Source organism: Mus caroli, unplaced genomic scaffold (genome assembly GCF_978045245.1).
Source record: "Mus caroli unplaced genomic scaffold, Mus_caroli_1 scaffold_2, whole genome shotgun sequence".
Classification (NCBI taxonomy): Eukaryota; Metazoa; Chordata; class Mammalia; order Rodentia; family Muridae; genus Mus; species Mus caroli.
In genome coordinates, this window is record NW_028227257.1 from 94576600 (window position 1) to 94600112 (window position 23513).

Genomic DNA, 23513 nt, shown 5'->3' on the forward strand with positions numbered 1-23513 from the left:
GATCAAGTCAGATCTCTCTCTCTCTCTCTCTCTCTCTCTCTCTCTCTCTCTCTCTCTCTCTCTCTCTCTCTCTCTCCTCTCTGTCATTATATATATACTGAATTTGTAGTGAAGTAAGCTTCTGACAGCTCCCATGGTACATCAACACATGTCTTTGTATATTTTACTCAGAATTAAGTCTGGTTATTAGGACTGATTTAATAATAAGAATAAAAGAGATGAATGTAATATACCTCTCTAGTTATTAATATAATGATAATACAGATGAAAAACATTTGCCAGAAATTTTATTTGGCTACTAAATAAAATTTATTTCTAAATGAATCTTTGAAGTGTTGCATGTGAGACTTTCATGATTACCAGGAGAATGTCTGATTTACCGATTTAATATTTTTTTCAGCGCAATCATTGGAAAACAATTCTCTGTTTTGTCTTCTAAGGTAAGAGTCTTTACAACCATGGAGAGAGGCAACCACACAGTATCTGAGTTCATCCTCTTGGGATTCACCTCTGACCCTACCACACAATTGGTCCTGTTTGTGATGTTTCTCATTATGTACACATTGAGTGTGTTAGGAAACATTACTCTTATCGTGTTGATCTGCAATGACTCCAGGCTCCACACACCCATGTATTTCTTCATCGGAAATCTGTCTTTTCTGGATCTCTGGTTGTCTAATGTCTATACTCCAAAGATCTTAGCCATATGTATCTCTGAAAATAAGAGCATATCCTTTGCTAGCTGTGTGGCTCAGTTCTTCTTCTCTGCGGGACTGGACTACAGTGAGTGTTACCTGCTGGCTGCTATGGCTTATGACCGCTATGTGGCCATCTCAAAGCCACTGATTTATTCTCAGGCCATTTCTATGAAATTATGTGCATTTTTTGTAGCAGCGTCTTATATGGGTGGCTTTATTAACTCTTCCATCATCACCAAGAAAACTTTTACCTTTGATTTCTGTAATGACAATGTCATTGATGACTTTTTTTGTGACTTGCTTCCTTTGGTGAATCTGGCTTGTGGTGGCAAGGAAGGATACCAGGCCCTGATGTACTTCCTACTGACCTCCAATGTAATGATACCCATTGCTCTAATCCTGGCCTCCTATATTTTCATAATTGCCACTATCTTGAGAATCCGTTCCACCCAGGGTCGCATGAAGGCCTTCTCTACCTGTTCCTCCCACCTCATCTCTGTGACTTTGTACTATGGCTCCATTCTCTACATCTACTCTCGTCCCCGTACCAGATATTCTTTAGATTCAGACAAAGTTGTTTCAACATTTTACACAGTAGTTTTCCCCATGTTGAATCCCTTCATCTACAGCCTGAGGAATAAGGATGTGAAAGAGGCTATGAATAAACTTTTTAAGATCATTCCTTTGTGAGAAACACAGAGCATGCAAATTGCTTATGCATGTAAGGATATAAGGCTGCTGTTCATCTCCCCAAAAATATAAATAAAATTATTTCCACCACACCACATGACACTTCAGGAGATCTACTATAGTAAGTAGGTTAATGTATGTGGTAATACTTAACATGTACAGGCTTGTGTTATGTCCATTACTTTATATTACAAAGAAAACTCCAAATCGACAATTGATTGTCTAGCTCTGATGAGTCACAGCTCACTATTGTAGCAGAAAATCTGGTTGATTAGTATATGAAGACAATATGTACACAATTATTGATTTTGAATGAGAATATCTGTTAAGTTTATTTTACTCCATTCCCCATAAACCAAAGTGTGTCAATTATTTTTTTATGTAACTACATGAGTGAAACTAAAAATATATACCATTTTAAAGGTAAACATGTTCCAAATCTAAAATTATTATAAAAATATTATAGCAAGTATTCTTAAAATTTATTTGTATCAGAAATACATACCCAGTCCACTACTTTGGGGTCAATAGTTCACAATCCACTATGTACAGAAACTTGATTCTAATCATTTGACAGGAAATAAACAAAATCCCTTCTCTAATAAGGATCAGAAAATATTTAGATAATGTAAGCATGGCTGAGCAAAGTATATGTTCATTTACTCCCTTCATGGAAAGGTAGTATTGGCTCCAGGATCATCTAGCACAAGCTAAGAAAATTGAAAGATAAGTACAGTCAAAATGTGAGTAGCACTGACTATTTAGAGCAAATCTAAGACTATACTGATCTTCACACTCTATAAGAAATGTGGATAACCATAAAGTATTCAGGTGAATATTTTATACTAATTTAAAATGTTAGTATAAACTTTTCAGGAAATTTGTCTTTTTCAAGTGACAACGTTTAAATTCTTAATGTAGCTAGATTTCATTAGCTATATATTCAAACATAAATCTTAGTAAATTCAGTGTGTTAATTTTTAGAATTTGTTATTTTCTTTACATATTCATTGGTTTATATTCATTGTATATAGTAATGTATTTCATTAGAAATTTTCATGTTAGCCTATAAACTGTTGTAACGACATGATTACAGTATATTTATATCACTTTCCCCCTCCTCTTTTCTCCCTCTATAGTCTCCCTTGTACTCCCTCATTGCTCTCTTACAAATTTATGATCTTGTTTTTTCATTAATAGTTAAAAGCATACATATAAATATGTATTTCTAAATATCTAACTGCTCAATCTGTATATTGTATCTGTATACTATCTATCTATCTATCTATCTATCTATCTATCTATCTATCTATCTATCTATCTATCTACCTACCTAACCTATCTGTGTGTGTGTGTGTCTTTTCAGAATTGACCATTTCATATTGTATAAATAATTGGTGTGCTCGTATTCCTGGAGAAAATGACTTCTTTTGCTCACTCCATTTCTCAGTTGCCCATTGTTCTTTGTGTAGAGTTAAGGCCTCATGAGCTTCCCATCTTCAACTTTAATATGTCTACTGCTATTACCATGGTTCAACTCATGTATTATTCATTCAACTTTGCATCTTATATTATAATTGAATTCACTTGTAAAATGTTTAATCCAATAAATATTTTAAAATGACACAAAATTTTGGGAAGAATTACTATGTCATGAGTCTCTTGAACTTAAACATTCTACTAAAAATGAGTATTCATTTGGATTTTAATAAAACCAGAATGATATCTGTGTGTGGTGAACATGTACATACGAAGAGTGACAATTTATACCATTGAAGTTGCTAAAGTCCTAGAGCATCTTGTGCTGCACAGGAAGTTCAGAGCACTGACCCCCAATTTCTCCTCATTTGCCCTGTTAGGCATGGACTAATTCTCCTTTCTATTTGGGTCTTCAACTTACTGGTTACCTCATTTAAAATTTGCCTTGCCAAATATTCTCTGGACTATTTCTGAAATTAGGACTGGGTAATAATATTCCTTAGAGTTTGGTAAGAGGCAGTCAGTGAAAACTGTGAGCACTAAACCTAGCTCTCACTTCATTTCCTTTCCTAAGGAACATTAACTTGTTTATAGTTATATGCATACAAAATACGTATAACATTCACATATGGAGAGGTGATGTATATACTCTGTTCTATGTCCTTCCTTCTTAATGAAGCCATTTCATAAAAACTTATGAATTTGCTTATTAATTAGTTAATTACATAACCTCCTTCAAATATTTATGTAGTAGTATTTTATTACTATGTATGGAACAGGGTATTATGGTATGCCTAAGATACATACACAGTGAGGAAAACCATCATAGACACAGTATTCTTATGACTTACAGTTCAGAAACATTTAGAGAACATAAAAGGAACAGTATACAAAATTTAAGAATATAAGATTTGATAACAGCAAAAATTATTTACTTTGAAAGAAGACCTAGTAGTCTTTTATTTATCCACTTGTTATAAATCAGATTCTCAGAGAACGGTGGATGCATCAAAATTTAAACATTTGTTATCTTTCTTTCCATTTGATATGTCTTTCTATCTATTTATTTAAAATCATGCAATGTTCTGAAGATTGATATATTTGTTATAAGTAATATCCATTCTGATTAAACTGTGTTGTCAGAGAATAATACCAAAACTCCATGAAAATCTGAGGATCCAAACCAATAAAATGACTCCCCAGCTGGCAAAGCTGGCTACTATGGACCAGAGAAATAGAATGGAGGGAGCTCCCTTGTTATCATTGAATGGATTTTTAAAAAATTATGAATATAAACATAATACAATTAGGACTCAGATTATAAGCATACACTAAAAGCTTTTAGTGCTTCCCTCAATCTTCTAAATTATGCCCTCTTACCTTTGACAGTCTGAGTCACTACACAAAAAGAAGCAACAATGTAAAGCTTTTGAAAAAGTGCCCAGCAGTCTAAGGCCCCTTGTTTTTCCAATCCAAAGACCAACAGAATTGTCATGTTAATAAACCTCCAGTTATTCCTTTTAAAGTCATTTCTTTGATTTTTTTGAGATTATAGTATACTAATATCTTTCATCTTCCCTCTTCTACCTACAAACACTCCTATTTAACCCTTCTTGCTATCTTTCAAACCTGTAGTCTCTTTTCATTAATTTATTCTTTTTGTTTGGTTGGTTTTGTTTTTGTTTTGTTTTGTTTTGTTTTGTTTTGTTTTTTGTTTTTGTTTTGTTTTGTTTTGTTTTGTTGGTTGTTTTGTTTTGTTTTGTTTTTGAGACAGGATTTCTCTATGTAGTCCTGGCTGTCCTGGAACTCACTCTGTAAACCAGGCTGGCCTCTTCTTAATCAGACAAACCCTGTGTATTTTAGTACATGAAATTATTCTATTTATTATTTCACTATTGATATTGTACTATCATTAATTTTCTCTTTTTCCTTTCCTCCTTTAAGGAAATGCCATTGCTCTGTACTTCCATTTTTCACAATAAAACATTCTTTAAACAAGTTCGTATTGTCCTTTGCACTCAGTGTTCAAGCCTAGGTTTTCTGTATACTGGGTCTGTGATTCCTTTGATGTACAATGCAAGAAATGATTTGATTATCTTGTGAAGAGGTATGAGGATCACCAAGTGTTCTACATTTTCTCTTCATTTAAATCACCTAACATGAGTAGGGATGTACCAGGTAATAGCACACATGAATGCACATAAGTGCACAGGCACACATGTATGCATGTATGCTCATACACACACACACACACACACACACACACACACACACACACACACACACACATACACCAAAGTCATCATAAAAACTAACAAGAAGTGTAATGGGACTCTTCACCACAGAAAGCAGAGTATTTATAACAGATTCTATAGAAGAAAGAAGTAACTAGGAGTGCTATTAGGGACTTTGACCCACCCTCAAGTTGCTATAAATGTCTGAGGGTAAGAAGAAGAGGTATTGACTATTTTATAACACAGTCATATTAAAAATATATATTTCTCTTTCACACAATGCCTGTCTTTTGCTTGCTTTCCCACTCATTTGGTTTCATCTACAGAAGTAGAAACAGCTCAGGTCTCATCTCTACAAACACTTAATAAATCTACATGGTGATATGAACATCACTTATACATTGAAGATTAACAACATCAACAAAAAAGAATAGTTTACTTGTCCCTTATTTCTGTATTTCCCTTGTGCCATTGTGTCCATTGCCCTAGGCCTGAGTAGCTCTGAATTGTATCACTGAATATGTGACCCCAGTTCATCATAATGATCTCCATGATGGTTTTTGTTTCTTGCTTTACATTAGTCATTTCTCCATTCTAATTATGCTTGGATAGAGGATGTTTTTCTGTGTGTGCTCTCTTGGATGATAGTGAAGTTTTTCTAGGACAAGATAACAAATCCTCTGCTGATATTTCACATATGAGCATTTTTCCTGAAAAATATTTAGTTCATTTCTTTGCATAATTAGTATATACATCCTTGTAGATTCCTTAAAGAAGACCTTAATGATTTGGACATTTCACATGCCGCTTCAGCATTTGTGACATTGTAGCAAGTTTCTCAGTTATATCCCCTTTCCTTCTGTGGTTGCATGAGCTCCAAGGAGGGTCCTTGTATAACTATACAGTATGAAGGCACAAGGTGACTTTCTCTATTCCCTGATATAAATGCAATTAAGGCTGACATGTTTAGAAACAATAAGAATAATATAAAAGGAGATATATCTCTGTGTTTGCTTCTCAGACTGTAAAACAAAGCACCTCAAAGATTTGAAATTTTCTATAGGGCTTTCATTAAATCCTGAAGCCAGCCATAGAAGGAACTCCCATAGTGCCAACAAATTATCTGACCATCTTGCAAGAGGAGAATAAATTCCAGAGAATTAGACAGAACAGAATCTTGACCACTTAGACGCATGTAACTCTGGCCTCTAAGAAAACTTACCTCATGTTAGGAGCACAAAGATGGACTCAAGAATTGACTAGATTACATTGTCCCTCTACTCTAGGTGTCTATGTTGAATCAATCTTTCTTTTATCTGTTTTTTTTTTTTTTTTTTTTTTTTTTTTCTGAGACAGGGTTTCTCTGTCTCGGGACAGCCCTGGCTGTCCTGGAACTCACTTTGTAGACCAGGCAGGCCTTGAACTCAGAAATCCGCCTGCCTCTACCCCACAAGTGCTGTGATAAAAGGCATGCACCACCGCCTGGCTTCTTTCCTTTTTTTTTTTTTGTTTTAATTTTTAATATTTTTTATTACATATTTTCCTCAATTACATTTCCAATGCTATCTCAAAAGTCCCCCATAGCGCTCCCCACTTCCCTACCCACCCATTCCCATTCTTTTGGCCCTGGCATTCCCCTATATTGGGGCATATAAAGTTTGCAAGTCCAATGGGCCTCTCTTTCCAGTGATGGCCAACTAGGCCATCTTTCGATACATATGCAGCTAGAGACAAGAGCTCCGGGGTACTGGTTAATTTATCATGTTGTTCCAACTATAGGGTTGCAGATCCCTTTAGCTCCTTGGGTACTTTCTCTAGCTTCTCCATTGGGAGCCCTGTGATACATCCAATAGCTGACTGTGAGCATCCACTCCTGTGTTTGCTAGGCCCCTGCATAGTCTCACAAGAGACAGCAATATTTGGGTCCTTTCAGCAAAATCTTGCTAGTGTATGCAATGGTGTCCATGATTAGAAGCTGATTATGGGATGGATCCCTGGATACGGCAGTCTCTAGATGGTCCATCCTTTCATCACAGCTCCAAACTTTGTCTCTGTAACTCCTTCCATGGGTGTTTTGTTCCCAATTCTAAGAAGGGGCACAGTGTCCACATTTTGGTCTTCATTCTTCTTGAGTTTCATGCGTTTAGCAAATTGTATCTTATATCTTGGGTATCCTAAGTTTTGGGCTAATATCCACTTATCAGTGAATACATATTGTGTGAGTTCCTTTGTGATTGTGTTACCTCACTCAAGATGATGCCCTCCAGGTCCATCCATTTGGCTAGGAATTTCATAAATTCATTCTTTTTAATAGCTGAGTAGTACTCCATTGTGTATATGTACCATAATTTCTGTATCCATTCCTCTCTTGAGGGACATCTGGGTTCTTTCCAGCTTCTGGCTATTATAAATAGGGCTGCTATGAACATAGTGGAACATGTGTCCTTCATACCGGTTGGGACATCTTCTGGATATATGCCCAGGAGAGGTATTGCTGGATCCTCCAGTAGTACTATGTCCAATTTTCTGAGGAACCGCCAGACTGATTTCCAGAGTGGTTGTACAAGCTTGCAACCCACCAACAATGGAGGAGTGTTCCTCTTTCTCCACATCCTCGCCAGCATGTGTTGTCACCTGAATTTTTGATCTTAGCCATTCTGACTGCTGTGAGGTGGAATCTCAGGGTTGCTTTGATTTGCATTTCCCTGATGATTAAGGATGTTGAACATTTTTTCAGGTGCTTCTCTGCCATTTGTGATTCTTCAGGTGAGAATTCTTTGTTCAGTTTTGAGCCCCATTTTTTAATGGGGTTATTTGACTTTCTGGAGTCCACCTTCTTGAGTTCCTTATATATATTGGATATTAGACCCTTATCTGATTTAGGATAGGTAAAGATCCTTTCCCAATCTGTTGGTGGTTTTTTTGTCTTATTGATGGTGTCTTTTGCCTTGCAGAAGCTTTGCAGTTTCATGAGGTCCCACTTGTCAATTCTCGATCTTACAGCACAAGCCATTGCTGTTCTATTCAAGAATTTTTCCCCTGTGTCCATATCTTCAAGGCTTTTCCCCACTTTCTCCTCTATAAGTTTCAGTGTCTCTGGTTTTATGTGAAGTTCCATGATCCATTAGACTTGACCTTAGTACAAGGAGATAGGAATGGATCGATTCGCATTCTTCTACATGATGACAAACAGTTGTGCCAGCACCATTTATTGAAAATGCTGTCTTTCTTCCAGTGGATGGTTTTAGGTCCCTTGTCGAAGATCAAGTGACCATAGGTGTGTGGATTCATTTCTGGGTCTTCAATTCTATTCCATTGGTCTATTTGTCTGTCACTATACCAGTACCACCCAGTTTTTATCACAATTGCTCTGTAGTAAAGCTTTAGGTCTGGCATGATGATTCCACCAGAGGTTCTTTTATCCTTGAGAAAAGTTTCTGCTATACTAGGTTTTTTGTTATTCCAGATGAATTTGCAGATTGCACTTTCTAATTCGTTGAAGAATTGAGTTGGAATTTTGATGGGGATTGCATTGAATCTGTAGATTGCTTTTGGCAAGATAGCCATTTTTAAAATGTTGATCCTGCCAATCCATGAGCATGGGAGATCTTTCCATCTTCTGAGATCTTCTAGAATTTCTTTCTTCAGAGACTTGAAGTTTTTATTATACAGATCTTTCACTTCCTTAGTTAGAGTCACGCCAAGATATTTTATATTATTTGTGACTATTGAGAAGGGTGTTGTTTCCCTAATTTCTTTCTCAGCCTGTTTATTCTTTGTGTAGAGAAAGGCTATTGATTTGTTTGAGTTAATTTTATATCCAGCTACTTCACCGAAGCTGTTTATCAGGTTTAGGAGTTCTCTGGTGGAATTTTTAGGGTCACTTATATATACTATCATATCATCTGCAAAAAGTGATATTTTGACTTCATCTTTTCCAATTTGTATCCCTTTGATTTCCTTTTGTTGTCGAATTGCTCTGGCTAGGACTTCAAGTACTATGTTGAATAGGTATGGAGAAAATGGACAGCCTTGTCTAGTCCCTGATTTTAGAGGGATTGCTTCAAGCTTCTCAGCATTTACTTTGATGTTGGCTACTGGTTTGCTGTAGATTGCTTTTATCATGTTTAGGTATGGGCCTTGAATTCCTGATCTTTCCAAGACTTTTATCATGAATGGGTGTAGGATCTTGTCAAAGGCTTTTTCCAAATCTAACGAGATGACCATGTGGTTTTTGTCTTTGAGTTTGTTTATATACTGGATTACGTTGATGGATTTCCGTATATTGAACCATCCCTGCATCCCTGGGATGAAACCTACTTGGTCAGGATGGATGATTGTTTTGATATGTTCTTGGATTCGGTTAGCAAGAACTTTATTGAGGATTTTTGCATCAATATTCATAAGGGATATTGGTCTGAAGTTTTCTATCTTTTTTGGGTCTTTTTGTGGTTTAGGTATCAGAGTAATTGTGGCATGATAGAATGAGTTGGGTAGAGTACCTTCTGTTTCTATTTTGTGGAATAGTTTGTGAAGAACTGGGAATAGATCTTCTTTGAAGGTCTGATAGAACTCTGCACTAAACCCATCTGGTTCTGGGCTTTTTTTGGTTGGGAGACTATTAATGACTGCTTCTGTTTCTTTGGGGGATATAGGGCTGTTTAGAAGATTAACCTGATCTTGGGTCAACTTTGGTACCTGGTATCTGTCTAGGAACTTCTCCATTTCATCCAGGTTCTCCAGTTTTGTTGAGTATAGCCTTTGGTAGAAGGATCTGATGGTGTTTTGGATGTCTTCAGGATCTGTTGTTATGTCTCCTTTTTCATTTCTGATTTTGTTAATTATAATGCTTTCCCTGTGCCCTCTAGTGAGTCTGGCTAAGGGTTTATCTATCTTGTTGATTTTCTCAAAGAACCAGCTCCTTGATTGGTTGATTCTTTGAATAGTTCTTCTTGTTTCCACTTGATTGATTTCGCCCCTGAGTTTGATTATTTCGTGCCATCTACTCCTCTTGGGTGAATTTGCTTCCTTTTGTTCTAGTGCTTTTAGGTGTGTTGTCAAGCTGCTAATGTGTGCTCTTTCTAGTTTCTTTTTGGAGGCCCTCAGAGCTATGAGTTTTCCTCTTAGAAATGCTTTCATTGCTTCCCATAAGTTTGGGTATGTTGTGGCTTCATTTTCATTGAACTCTAAAAAGTCCTTAATTTCTTTCTTTATTCCTTCCTTGACCAAGGTATCATTGAGAAGAGTGTTGTTCAGTTTCCACGTGAATGTTGGCTTTCTATTATTGATTTTGTTATTGAAGATCAGCCTTAGTCCATGGTGATCTGATAGGATGCATGGGAAAAGTTCAATATTTTTGTATCTGTTGAGGCCTGTTTTGTGAGCAATTACATGGTCAATTTTGGAGAAGGTACCATGAGGTGCTGAGAAGAAGGTATATCCTTTTGTTTTAGGGCAAAATGTTCTGTAGATATCTGCCAGATCCATTTGATCCATAACTTCTGTTAATTTCACTGTGTCCCTGTTTAGTTCCTGTTTCCATGATCTGTCCATTGGTGAAAGTGGTGTGTTGAAGTCTACCACTATTATTGTATGAGGTGCAATGTGTGCTTTGAGATTTATTAAAGTTTTTTTAATGAATGAGGCTGCCTTTTTATTTGGAGCATAGATATTCAGGATTGATAGTTCCTCTTGGAGGATTTTACCTTTGATGGGTATGAAGTGCCCCTCCCTGTCTTTTTTGATGACTTTGGGTTGGAAGTCAATTTTATCAGATATTAGAATGGCTACTCCAGCTTGTTTCTTCATACCATTTGCTTGGAAAATTGTTTTCCAGCCTTTCATTCTGAGGTAGTGTCTATCTTTTTCTCTGAGATGAGTTTCCTGTAAGCAGCAAAATTTTGGGTCTTGTTTGTGTAGCCAGTTTGTTAGTCTATGTCTTTTTATTGGGGAGTTGAGTCCATTGATATTAAGAGATATTAAGGAAAAGTAATTGTTGTTTCCTGTTATTTTTGTTGTTAAAGTTGGCATTCTGTTCTTGTGGCTGTCTTCTTTTAGGTTTGTTGAGGGATTACCTTCTTGTTGTTTCTAGGGTGTGGTTCTGTCCTTGTATTGGTTTTTTTCTGTTATTATCCTTTGAAGGGCTGGATTCGTGGAGAGATAATGTGTGAATTTGGTTTTGTCGTGGAATTCTTTGGTTTCTCCATCTATGTTAATTGAGAGTTTGGCTGGGTATAGTAGCCTGGGCTGGAATTTGTGTTCTTTTAGTGCCTGTATAACATCTGTCCAGGATCTTCTGGCTTTCATAATCTCTGGTGAAAAATCTGGTGTAATTCTGATAGGCTTGCCTTTATATGTTACTTGGCCTTTTTCTCTTACTGCTTTTAGTATTCTGTCTTTATTTAGTGCATTTGTTGTTCTGATTATTATGTGTCGGGAGGTATTTCTTTTCTGGTCCAGCCTATTTGGAGTTCTGTAGGCTTCTTGTATGTTCATGGGCATCTCTTTCTTTAGATTTGGGAAGTTTTCTTCTATAATTTTGTGAAGATGTTTGCTGGTCCTTTGAGTTGAAAATCTTCATTCTCATCCACTCCTATTATCTGTAGGTTTGGTCTTCTCATTGTGTCCTGTATTTCCTGGATGTTTTGAGTTAGGATCTTTTTGCATTTTCCATTTTCCTTGATTGTTGTGCCGATGTTCTCTATGGAATCTTCTGCACCTGAGATTCTCTCGTCCATCTCTTGTATTCTGTTGCTGATGCTTGCATCTATGGTTCCAGATTTCTTTCCTAGGGTTTCTATCTCCAGTGTTGCCTCATTTTGGGTTTTCTTTATTGTGTCTACTTCCCTTTTTATGTCTAGTATGGTTTTGTTCATTTCCATCATCTGATTGGATGTGTTTTCCTGTTTCTCTTTAAGGACTTCTACCAGTTTGGTTGTGTTTTCCTGTTTTTCTTTAAGGACTTGTAACTCTTTAGCCATGTTCTCCTGTAGTTCTTTAAAGTCCTTCTTGATGTCCTCTACCATCATCATGAGATATGCTTTTAAATCCAGGTCTAGCTTTTAAGGTGTGTTGTGGTGCCCTGGACTGGGCAAAGTGGGAGTGCTGGGTCCTGATGATGGTGAGTGGTCTTGGTTTCTGTTAGTAAGATTCTTACGTTTACCTCTTGCCATCTGGTAATCTCTGGAGTTGTTATAGTTGTCTCTGTTCAGAGGTTGTTCTTCTGGTGATTCTGAGTATCGTCTGTCAGCAGACCTGGGAGACAGCCTCTCTCCTCTGAGTTTCAGTGGTTAGAGCACTCCCTGCTGTCAAGCTTTCCTCTTAAAGGGAAGGTGTACAGATATCTGGCATTTGGACCTCCTCCTGGCCGAAGAAGAAGGCCCAAAACAGGACCTTTCCCAGATGCTGTGTTGCTTTGGCAGGTCACAGAAGCTGTCAGCTTCTGTGGTGCACACTCTCAGCTGTGCAGACTAAGTTCCTAAGTTCGGTGGAGTTCTGGATCCAAGATGTGCTCCCTGCTCCTGAGGCAGAGGGCTCCTGTGCAGGGCAGACCACTGTCTTCCAGCTGGGAGGGTGCCGGATGTCTGCGGCCCCAAAAGGGTGCTGCCTCAGCGGCTCTGTGGCTCCAGCCTGTCCCAGAAGCTGTCTGCCTCTGTGGTCCTCACTCTCACCTGTGCAGACTAAGTTCGGCGGAGCCCTGGAGCCAAGATGGCGCTCCCTGCAGGGCGGATCACTGTCCTCCGGCTCTCCTTTTTTTTATTAATCATTTTATTCAGTTACATTTCAAATGACATCCCCATTCCTGTTTACCCCTCCACAAACCAATCTCATCCCTTCTTTTTGTCTCTTCTTTGCCTCTATGAAGGTGCTCCTCCACCCATTCACCACTCCTTTTGGCTTTTCATTGACTTATTTTGGACATGTTGGCTAATATGGCTTAGGGTTATCTAGGCCACAGACCCTAACCCTGAACTCTAGAAACAATTAAATTGAGCTTATATGTATCTAAAGGACTTCCAGTTTATCTCCTGCAGAAAGTAAGAAACCAGTGTCTCTCTTAAAAGTTACTACAGTACCAGTGTTGGATAAATTTATTAGATACATATTTTAATGTCTTCACATAGATGATATATAAGGAGTGGCTGCTGGGTGAGTGAATTGAAAAAATATTTTTGTTTAAAAAATACAGAGAAACCACTCATGGAAATTATAAGGTATAATAGTAGATATCTAGGAGGAGAGGAACTAGATAAAAAAATGAGCATTTAAAAAATTTAAAAATCCTATAAAATGTGATTCCCCAAGTGTTTAGTTTTGGTTGCTTCAAGGTTTGATGAAGAACACTAACTTAACCGTGCAGCTGGCAGGTGGATCACAAATTACCCCAGAAAGGGCTAGTATGCCAAAAAGGTAACAGGAAGAATATTTCCAGCTACTAGAGATAAATGTATTTAACATAATTTATAGAAAATTATATGATGGAAGATATATATAAGACTACATCAAGTAAACATCAGGAATGTCTAAAAAAAAAAAAACAGTCATATTGTATTATCTCACACTGAGAGCAGAATCAAGTAGCACTTCCTTGTGCTACTTGTGCAATGAAGAAATATTAGATCTGTGAGAAAATAAAATTCTCAGGAATATTTAAACTTCTTTCAATTCCACATTACTTAGAGAAACCTAAAACTTAGTGGCATTTTTCTGTTATATTTGACTATTTTAAAACTTACCAACATCTAAATTTGGCAGTTTTTTTAAAAATGTCCTGTTGCTTCATTTCACATTTGGCAAGTTTTTTGCTTGGAGGCAAGTGTGTGTGTGTGTGTGTGTATGAATCACATAACCATCCTATTAGGTAGCCGCCAGCAGCTATATAAACTAGGTTCCTGAAAGGCAGGCTGGGGTTGTATAAGAGAGACAAAGAGAGAAGAAAGAGACCAAGACAAGTACTGATCAAAGCCCAAAGTTTACTTTTTGAGTCTGAACTTTAAAAAGGGGAAAGCCCATCCCCCACCACGCCAGGCTCTTGTTGCTTTATCTCCAGGCTGTTGCTTAGTCAGGATGGCCTCAGGAAGATGGTTCAGCCTCTCAGCAGGTAGTGGCTTCTTGGAGAAATCCAGAAGTTGTGGCAGAACAATAGACCTAATCTAGGTCAGAAGACTCCACCCTAGGTGGGCTAGCTGGCAGTGGCAAAGCAGATCAGAGCCAGCCTGTTCAAGGCTGGGGGAGGATACACAATTGTTCTATCATTCAGTCTGTACCTACTTATGCCACAGTTTGAGGCAGCACACACTTGTTTCTAAATAAAAAGATGACAATTTGATATTTTTTGGGCAAAACATTCTTTATGCTTACTACAATTCAAAGGTATATGCTAAGCCGGGCATGGTGGCGCACGCCTTTAGTCCCAGCACTCGGGAGGCAGAGGCAGGTGGATTTCTGAGTTCGAGGCCAGCCTGGTCTACAGAGTGAGTTCCAGGACAGCCAGGACTACACAGAGAAACCCTGTCTCGAAAAACAAAAAACAAACAAAACAAAACAAAACAAAACAAAACAAAACAAAACAAAACAAAACAAAGGTATATGCTTAGAGAATGGTATGGTGTACTATCTGATTGGCATACACTTGTAGGCTGCCACACTCTCTAGTTCTGATAAGTCATTCAGAACACAGCTGTTCAAGGCAGGTCCTTTCCTTTGTTGCTCAAAGGTTGGTTTCCAAGAAAGACTGAAAACATATGTGCTACCCAAGATGATTTATGACCTCGTGGGGAGGAGATATGGGATGTGGAACAGTCAGAGAGTAGACCGAGATGGGGATAAAATCTGAAGTGTTAAAAAAAAGATTAAATAAAATTTATATATATATATATAAAACATGACAGTTTTTCTATAACTACTTAATAGATTTCAAAGTATGTGGCATTTTTTAAAAATTGTATTTAATCTTTTTCTTTTACACTCCACATTTTATCTCCATCCTAGTCCACCCTTTTACTGTTCCATACATCCTCCCCTCTTCCTCTCCAGGAAGATGTCCCCAGCCCCACTTTACACCACACAAGACCTCTCTACTCACTGGGGCCTCCAGTCTCTTGAGGGTTAGGTGCATCTTCTCTGACTGAACCCAGACCTGGCAGTCATCTGCTGTATATGTGTTGGAAGCCTCATATCAGCTGGTGTTGTAAGACCCCAACTCAATGTGTTTCTTAGACCCCTAGAAACAAAGCCCAGCATGGAGTTCTTTGTTCTTTCCCATCAGCTTGAGAGAGCAATGACCACTGGGTGACCCACCCAGGCGCCTGACTCATTATCTAAGGGACCAAGAATGTTTGCCAAAGATAGCCTATAACCTTTCTGTGAGAAATAAGCTATAATTCGTCATCCCCATTCTTATGATGTTTACTCAGCTTCCCCATTCTTTGTGGTCTTATCCCCCCCTCACTTTGTGGTTTACTCTTTAAAAACCCTCAACTGCAACTGCTGACGGTAGATCTCCACCTGTGTGGGTTACGAGCTCAGCCTCAGAATGCTGATACCCAAATAAACCTCATGTGATATTGCATCAAGAATGGTTTCTCTCTTTTGCCTTGCAGAAGCTTTGCAGTTTCATGAGGTCCCATTTGTTAATTCTCTATCTTACAGCACAAGCCATTGCTGTTCTATTCAGGAATTTTTCCCCTGTGCCCATATCTTCGAGGCTTTTTCACACTTTCTCCTCTATAAATTTCAGTGTCTCTGGTTTTATGTGGAGTTCCTTGATCCACTTAGATTTGACCTTAGTACAAGGAGATAGGAATGGATCAATTCGCATTCTTCTACATGATAACTACCAGTTGTGCCACAACCATTTGTTGAAAATGCTGTCTTTCTTCCACTGGATGGTTTTAGCTCCCTTGTAGAAGATCAAGTGACCATAGGTGTGTGGGTTCATTTCTGGGTCTTCAATGCTATTCCATTGATCTACTTGTCTGTCACTATACCAGTACCATGCATTTTTTTTTAATCACAATTGCTCTGTAGTAAAGCTTTAGGTCAGGCATGGTGATTCCACCAGAGGTTCTTTTATCCTTGAGAAGAGTTTTTTCTCTCAAGTTATTGGGGCATTGGCTGATCCCAGGGTCTTCCCAGAAACGAGGGTCTTTCAGTGTATGCTGTCTTTTTGATGGTGCTGTGTCTGAGACATCTCAGGGGTCCAGGTTAATTGAGACTGCTGGACCTCCTACAGGGTCAACCTCCTCCTCAGCTTCCTCCAGCTTTTCCCTAACTTAAGCACTAGGGCCAGCAGCTTCTGGCCATTGATTTGGTGTAAATATCTGCTTCTGACTCTTTTAGCTGCTTGTTGGGTCTTTTTAAAGGCAGTGATGCTAGGTCCTTTTGTGTAAGCACTGCATAGCCCTAGTAATAGTATCAGGCCTTGGGGCCTCCCCTTGAGCTGGATCCTTCTTTGAGCCTGTCAATATGTGGCATTTTTAAAAGAAGATACTTATGAACATAACAATGACCATCACACCTGAAAGGTACAATCATATCACTTACATTCTGGAGATAACCAACAGCCATCTACTTGAAGCTCAAGGCCACAGAAATGTGGGGAATTCCTGCCTAGCACTATAAACCTAGCCCATTCCCTATAGGTAGTTTGCTGAAGGACCAGAGAAGAGAACCTACTGCTGCCACTTTCCTAAACCAGTACAATTTCTAACTGCTTTATACATTCTTATCCTTAAACTCACAGGTAAGTGTAGCTCTCGGCCCTCCCCAAAAGAGCTTCTTCTTGTAGCAGACAGATACCATTACACTGATAAAAAGGCAAAGGATGACTTATCATGACTTTGTCCCCAACTGATACAACCTACAGCACAAACCCAACATCCAAGGCTCAGGGAACATTGTGGAAGAGGAAATAGAAATGTGGTAAGAGCTAGAAGACAAAGATGTGTGCTACAAGGTAGTGTCTTCTGTATATGTCAGCTAAACTGCTCTCAAAATGGCTTCCTGAATAAGCGTGGGAAAATGACAATATTAGTAGACATGCCAATGTTGATGGGGGAAGTTCACAAGAACCTAACCCTATATAAAAGGCTATAAGCTGTGCAATGGCTGCTGAGAGAGGATGAATCAGTCTTCCCCAGAGTCCACAGATTGGTTATTAAATCCCAAGAGATCAGTTATAAATATGTGTACATATGAACATCACTAAATTAACTCAGTAGGTTGTATATATTCATATAAAATGCACACACACATATTTATAAAACAATTTTTATATAAAACAATAATAATTAAAGAACAAAAACATAAATTTAATAAGAAGTAGAGAAGACATATCAGGAATTGGAAGGAACAAAAAAATGAGAAATGATATAAATATGGTACTTGTATGAACTTCTCAAAAAAGAAAATAAAATAAAGATAGAAGGAAAGCAAAAATAAATGAACAAGAAGTTCTAGTCCATCAGCCTTATGCTTATTTCACTCTATTTCTCAAGCACTGAGAAGAGAGCAAAAGTGCTCATTATATTTAAATGAAAGGAACATTATGAAACAACAATCTAGAGTCCTTCCAACAGTATAGAAATAGCCCCATTTCCCTGTGATGGCTGTATAACTTACCATGCATCTTTCTTCAGAATGGCTGTTTGAATAGCTGTAATAATTATATTTTTGTGATTTTAATGTAATTTCCCTGAGAGTGATACTGACCAATTTTTCATCTATCTGTTGACCATTTCTATGTAGTTTTTGAGAGGCTTTGTATTTAGTTGATTGACCCTCTTTTTATTTATTAAGTTATTTATTTACTTTATATCCAGATCAAAGCTTTCCTTCTCTCCTCTCCTCCCAGCCCCTCCCTCTCACCTCATTCCCCATCTACCCTTTCCCCTTCACATCAGAAAAGGCTAGGCTTGGCCTTTTTTAATGAGATTATTTATTTTCTTGTTTCTACTCAATTACCTCATCTAATACTTCATTTCTGTTCCACCTGCCATCCAAAATTATCTTCTCAGTTGCATTAACTGAGAATTCATCTGTTTTTTAGATGCATGTTGTTGTTACACTTTTGAGTAACTTATTCCTGGAGTAAAGATCCCACCAGATAAGGGTCAGGTCTATCATCTTCATGGCTCTATCAAAGAGTTCAGAGAAGTACTTGGGGAATCATGAAATGCATTAGAAAGAGAGAGAGAGAGAGAGAGAGAGAGAGAGAGAGAGAGAGAGAGAGAGAGAGAGAGAGAGAGAGAGAGCCAACAACTTTGGGCTTTTATTGTATTAGCTTATATATTGAAGCCTGAAAAACTCCAGTTTTAAGTGGACAAAATACCCATGAGAGTGTCATCAATCGTAGTCACTGTTCTATTGCTGTATAGCGACACCAAGACAAGGCAACTCTTATAAAAGAAAGCTTTTAATTGGGGGTCTACATTACAATTTCAGACTTAACCCATTATCATAATGGCAGTGGGCATGGTGGCAAGTATTCATGGTGCTAGAGACGTAGCTAAGGGTTACATCCTGTCCCACAAGTGGAGGGAAGAAGGAAGGGAGGGAGGGAGAGAGAGACAGAGAGAGAGAGAGAGAGAGAGAGAGAGAGAGAGAGAGAGAGAGAGAGAGAGAGAGAGAGAGAGAGAGAGGAATTAGACCTAGCACAAGCTTTGTTGAAACCTCAAAGTTCTTCCCCAGTAACACACTTCCTAAAACAAGGCCATACTTACTACAAGGAGACACCTTCTAATTCTTCTAATTTTATCAAAGATTCTCTTGATAATTGCTAACCATTCAAATACATGAGCTTATATGGGCCATTTTTACTTAAACTTCCACATTATCCACATTTCATTGATGTAGAATAGGCAAAGTGCTGACTTGTATGGACAGAAGAAATCACATACTTTTCTATTCAAAGTCTTAATAGACATATTTTATTTTATGCTCAAATCAATGCTAGGCTTAATGGACTACTTTATGAAAATACTACTCATCTTTAAAAAAAAAAGGTAATGATTGAATCATTCGTAATGATATCCTGCTATACTAATATATAACTACTTTATTCAGCTATCAACACAGAAGCTTACTCCTGCAGCAAATGGAAACAAATGCAGAGAACAACATGCAGAGAGTATGGAGAGACAGAGAGAGACACACACACACAGAGAGAGAGAGAGAGAGAGAGAGAGAGAGAGAGAGAGAGAGAGAGAGAGAGAGCTTGGAACACACATCTGTAAATGGGATGTCTCCATCAAGTCTTTCCCTTCAAGTTAAGGAAAACCAGAGAGGGTGAAGAAAGTCTGTAAGAGTAAGAAAAGATGATGGTCTCCACCAGATCCCCTGCACATACTATAGGTTTCAGTTCAGTATTGTTATGGGACTCCTGTATGTGTGCACAAGAAGTCTCTGATTCTTGTGAGTTCTCATAGGCTCTTTTCCTTTGGTTCATTTGGCATGTCTAAGTTCAATGTGATGCTTTTTGTTTCATCTTATTATATTTTATTGTTTCCTGTTTTGGTATCTCTTAGAAACTTGTTTTCTTGTTTTGTTTTGTTTGTTCGTTGTTTGGAGTGTTTCACTTGTTTGCTTTGTTTTTAAGGAGATACAGAAAATGAGTGGATCTAGATGGAAGAGGAAGTGGTCAGAAACAGGGAGAAATAGAAGGGGTAATGTAATGAGGATATATTATGTATATCTTATCAGAAAATAATCTATTTTCATAAAAGAAAAATACAGCAATAAAACTGAATATTTTCAATTTTTTTTATGATAATAAATTAAATAAGGGTATTACATGTATCATTTGCATTATCATTTTATGTCAGACTACAATGTGAATTGTAATATACTGAGTCTATTTAGAAATAATTTACAATTAAAGAAGCTGAATCAAGGTCCATTACAAAAGTGAAAAGATGTTATGTTTCACTTCTAAAATAACAAATTGAAAATTAACTTAATAACATAATTAGCTCATTCTCACAACACCAACATTCTTTTCAATAGGGAAGTTCCAACATTGAGTTGTATTATCTTCATTTGCAAAGTGCAGGATTTTTAATATTTTGATTAAAATCTTACAAAGGTAACTAAAATATCAACTAAGCCACTACATTATGAAAAATACTGAACTGAAAGTTGACATAAAATACCTGAGGAAAGAAAACAATCATGGGGTCCAGAATAGATCTGAATATAATTTTACTTAAGCCTTTTCCAATTAATTATAATATTTTACTTCAATGGGACTTATATTGAAGGAAATCATAAGGACAATATATGTACTCTTTTAGGTTAAAATACTAGCATAAAAATGTGTTTTAATGTTAGATTTAGAATATTTTATTTTTAAATATTTATTTGAAGATTTATTTTGCTTTTAATTATGTACACATTGTCTGTGTTTGTATATGGGCATGTGCACTTCTTTTCAGGTGCTTAGAGGCCAGAGACATCAGATGCATCTGTAGTCTAAGTTACAGACAATGATGAGCCACTCAATGTGGATATTTGGATCTGACCTCTGGTCTTCTGCAAGAGCAATATATGCTATAATCAATAAGCCATGTCTCCAGCCTTTTATTTTTATTTAATTCAAAATACTTCTTTAAAACATTTTATTAATATCTAGGTGCAGAAAACAAAAGTTGTACACATATATATTTTTGTGTTTAATTATATTCATAGGAAGAAATGTAAGAGACACCTTAGTAAGAAAACTAATTTATAAAATCGTAAACAAATTTTTACCAATCTAACCACTTTTATCATTTCCATATTTGATACAGTTCATGCCCAAAATTTCAAAATCAAACTAAGTAGTAGAAAACAATTCAACTTCTGTTATTTCATTCTTTTCACAGTATCATCCCTACCAAAAATGGAGAAGCATTCTTTTTTAAAGCTAGTATTGCAAGTAAACAAGGATATTACGAAGAAAAATCCATCATTTTGGATTTGGAAAGGTTTACATAGCAAGACTATATTAATCATAGCTAAAAAGAATGCAATTAAGACTTTCATGGTTGTGAGTATATTCTTCTAACTCAAACTAAAGAGAGAAATGCAACAAACATGTCTATAAGCGAGTTTTGAACAGCCCCATTGTATAAATGCAATCTTCAGGTTTGCTGTTTTATAGTCTGCATCAACTTCTTAAAGGCTTCTTTGACATCTTTGTTTCTCAAGCTATAGATGAAAGGGTTGAGTAATGGATTGATGATGGTATAGAACATGGCAGCTACTTTGTCTCTCTCCAGGGAGTAGTTGGAACTGGGTCTTGAATACATGAAGAGCAGGGAGCCATAGAAGAGTGTAACAGAGACCAGGTGAGAGGCACAGGTGGAGAAAGCCTTTCGTCTTCCTGAGGCTGAGCGGATCCTCAGTATAGCCAGCAGGATGTTGAGATAGGAAATTAGGATGACAAGAATGTTTGAGAGGACAGTGAAGCCCACCATACTGGAAAGAATTTTCACATAGACACGGGTGTCTGTACAAGACATTTTTACCAATGGAAGCACATCACATAAAAAGTGATCAATAATATTTTTACCACAGAACCTTAGCCTGAAAGTGTTGGCAGTATGGGCTATGGCATTCAAAAACCCTCCCACGTAGGAGGCCCCCACTAGGCCAGCACAGAGAGAAGTGGACATGATGCTTGAATAGAGCAATGGGCTACAAATTGCAGCATGTCGATCATATGCCATGGCTGCCAGCAGGTAGCACTCAGTGTAGGCTGCTACACAGGAAAAGAAAAACTGAGCCCCACAACCAGCCAAAGAAATACGCTTATCCTCTGAAACACAGTTGACCAAGATTTTTGGTATGTATACAGAATTATACCAGAAGTCCAAAAAAGATAGACCTCCAATAAAAAAGTACATGGGTGTGTGCAGCCTGGAATCGATGCGGATTAAAATAATCAAGGTCATGTTCCCTGACAAGGTCATCAAGTAGATGGTTAGAAATATTCCAAATAGAATCAGCTGCCAATGGGGGTCTGCTGAGAAGCCCAGAAGAATAAATTCAGTCAGGATCGTACGATTGTCTACTTCCATGTTGACAAAGGGGAAATCCAGTGTAGAAGGATGCAGGGAAGACACAGTTTAGAGATAATCTCATAAGAGATTAAGAAAAATAAGCAATCAACAAATACTGGACCTGAATAACATGATGTGGTGAAAACATAGATTAGTAATATAGCCTACTAAGATATTTAAGCAATGTATCCATCAATCAACAATGACTGGAGGTTTATAGACATTTACTCCTTTAAATAATGGCATGATGATCAAAGAATTGTGGGGTTTTTGCTATGAGTATGAAAGACTCCTGCAATTAAAGCAATAGCCCAAGTTTTAAATTAAAGATTTTCAGTTTCATTACTGAACTGCATAATTCAGAGCCATTCTATTACCAAAACTACAAGATACAGAAAGCTCATGAACCTTATGTAAGATGTTTTGATTGGTTGTCAGACTGACTAAAAAATGCACAAGAAAATATTCAACTAGGTATAGTTGTGAGCATATTTTAAAAGAATAATCCAATAAAATATATACATTATTAATTAAAAACTTAAATACATGAATGAAACAAATTACAACTTTTAAATTTAATAAAAAAATCTGTTGTCTTTTCTAGAATATTATTCTTAGTTCTCTGTCTTGTGTACTGTTATAACCTAAGAACCTAGAGAGTTTCCATTAAATTTAAAATATTCAATAATCTTTCCATAAGCTATGAAAAACATCTTATATGCTAGGAATTTTCATGATATTTTATGAGCAGCAGTATATTGCAGTCTTCCAAACTATAAGTACACAGAGAAAAACTATTAATTACTATGTTCCAGTTATGACGATAAATCTTACCTCCAACTTTTATCCTTACCATGAGGGGACATGATACACCTGTTGAATTAATTGATAAAAGGAAATCACAGATTTAATTGGATGTCTAAAGTGATAAAGATGATCTAGTGAGCAGCCTAGTTCATAATGTAACTCAGAATTTCCTTGATTGAAAGTATCAATGTGTGGACACTTCCATCCTTCTTAGAAGGGGGGACAAAATACCCATGGGAGGAGATACAAAGTGTGGAGCACAGACTGAAGAAAGACTATCCAGAGACTGTCCCACCTGGGGATCCATCCCATACAGAGTTACTAAACCCAGACACTATTGTGGATTCCAACAAGTGCTTGCTGACAGGATCCTGATATAGCTGTCTCCTGAGAAGCTCTGCCAGTGCCTGACAAATACAGAGGTGGATGCTCTCAGCCATCCATTGGACTAAGCACAGGGTCCCACAATGGAGGATCTAGAGAAAGGACCTGAAGGTATTTACAGCCCCCTAGAAAGAACAACAATATGAACTAACCAGTACCTCCTGAGCTCCCAAGGACTAAAC

General features: G+C 37.3%; 2 protein-coding genes across 2 annotated transcripts; one reads left to right on the top strand and one right to left on the bottom strand.

The window, feature by feature from the left end:
- The first annotated feature begins 458 nt into the window (after positions 1–458).
- On the top strand, positions 459–1388 carry LOC110290288 (olfactory receptor 9G19-like). Its single transcript, XM_021156814.1, has one exon. The coding sequence runs from the start codon at positions 459–461 to the stop codon at positions 1386–1388; it is 930 nt and encodes a 309-aa protein (XP_021012473.1).
- Positions 1389–21219: 19831 nt separating this feature from the next.
- Positions 21220–22158, bottom strand: LOC110290193 (olfactory receptor 9G4-like). Its single transcript, XM_021156687.2, has one exon. The coding sequence runs from the start codon at positions 22156–22158 to the stop codon at positions 21220–21222; it is 939 nt and encodes a 312-aa protein (XP_021012346.1).
- Positions 22159–23513: the final 1355 nt, after the last annotated feature.

Coding starts and splice junctions, on each gene's coding strand:
- LOC110290288 (XM_021156814.1), top strand. CDS start 459: ATGGAGAGAGGCAACCACACAGTATCTGAGTTCATCCTCTTGGGATTC.
- LOC110290193 (XM_021156687.2), bottom strand. CDS start 22,158: ATGGAAGTAGACAATCGTACGATCCTGACTGAATTTATTCTTCTGGGC.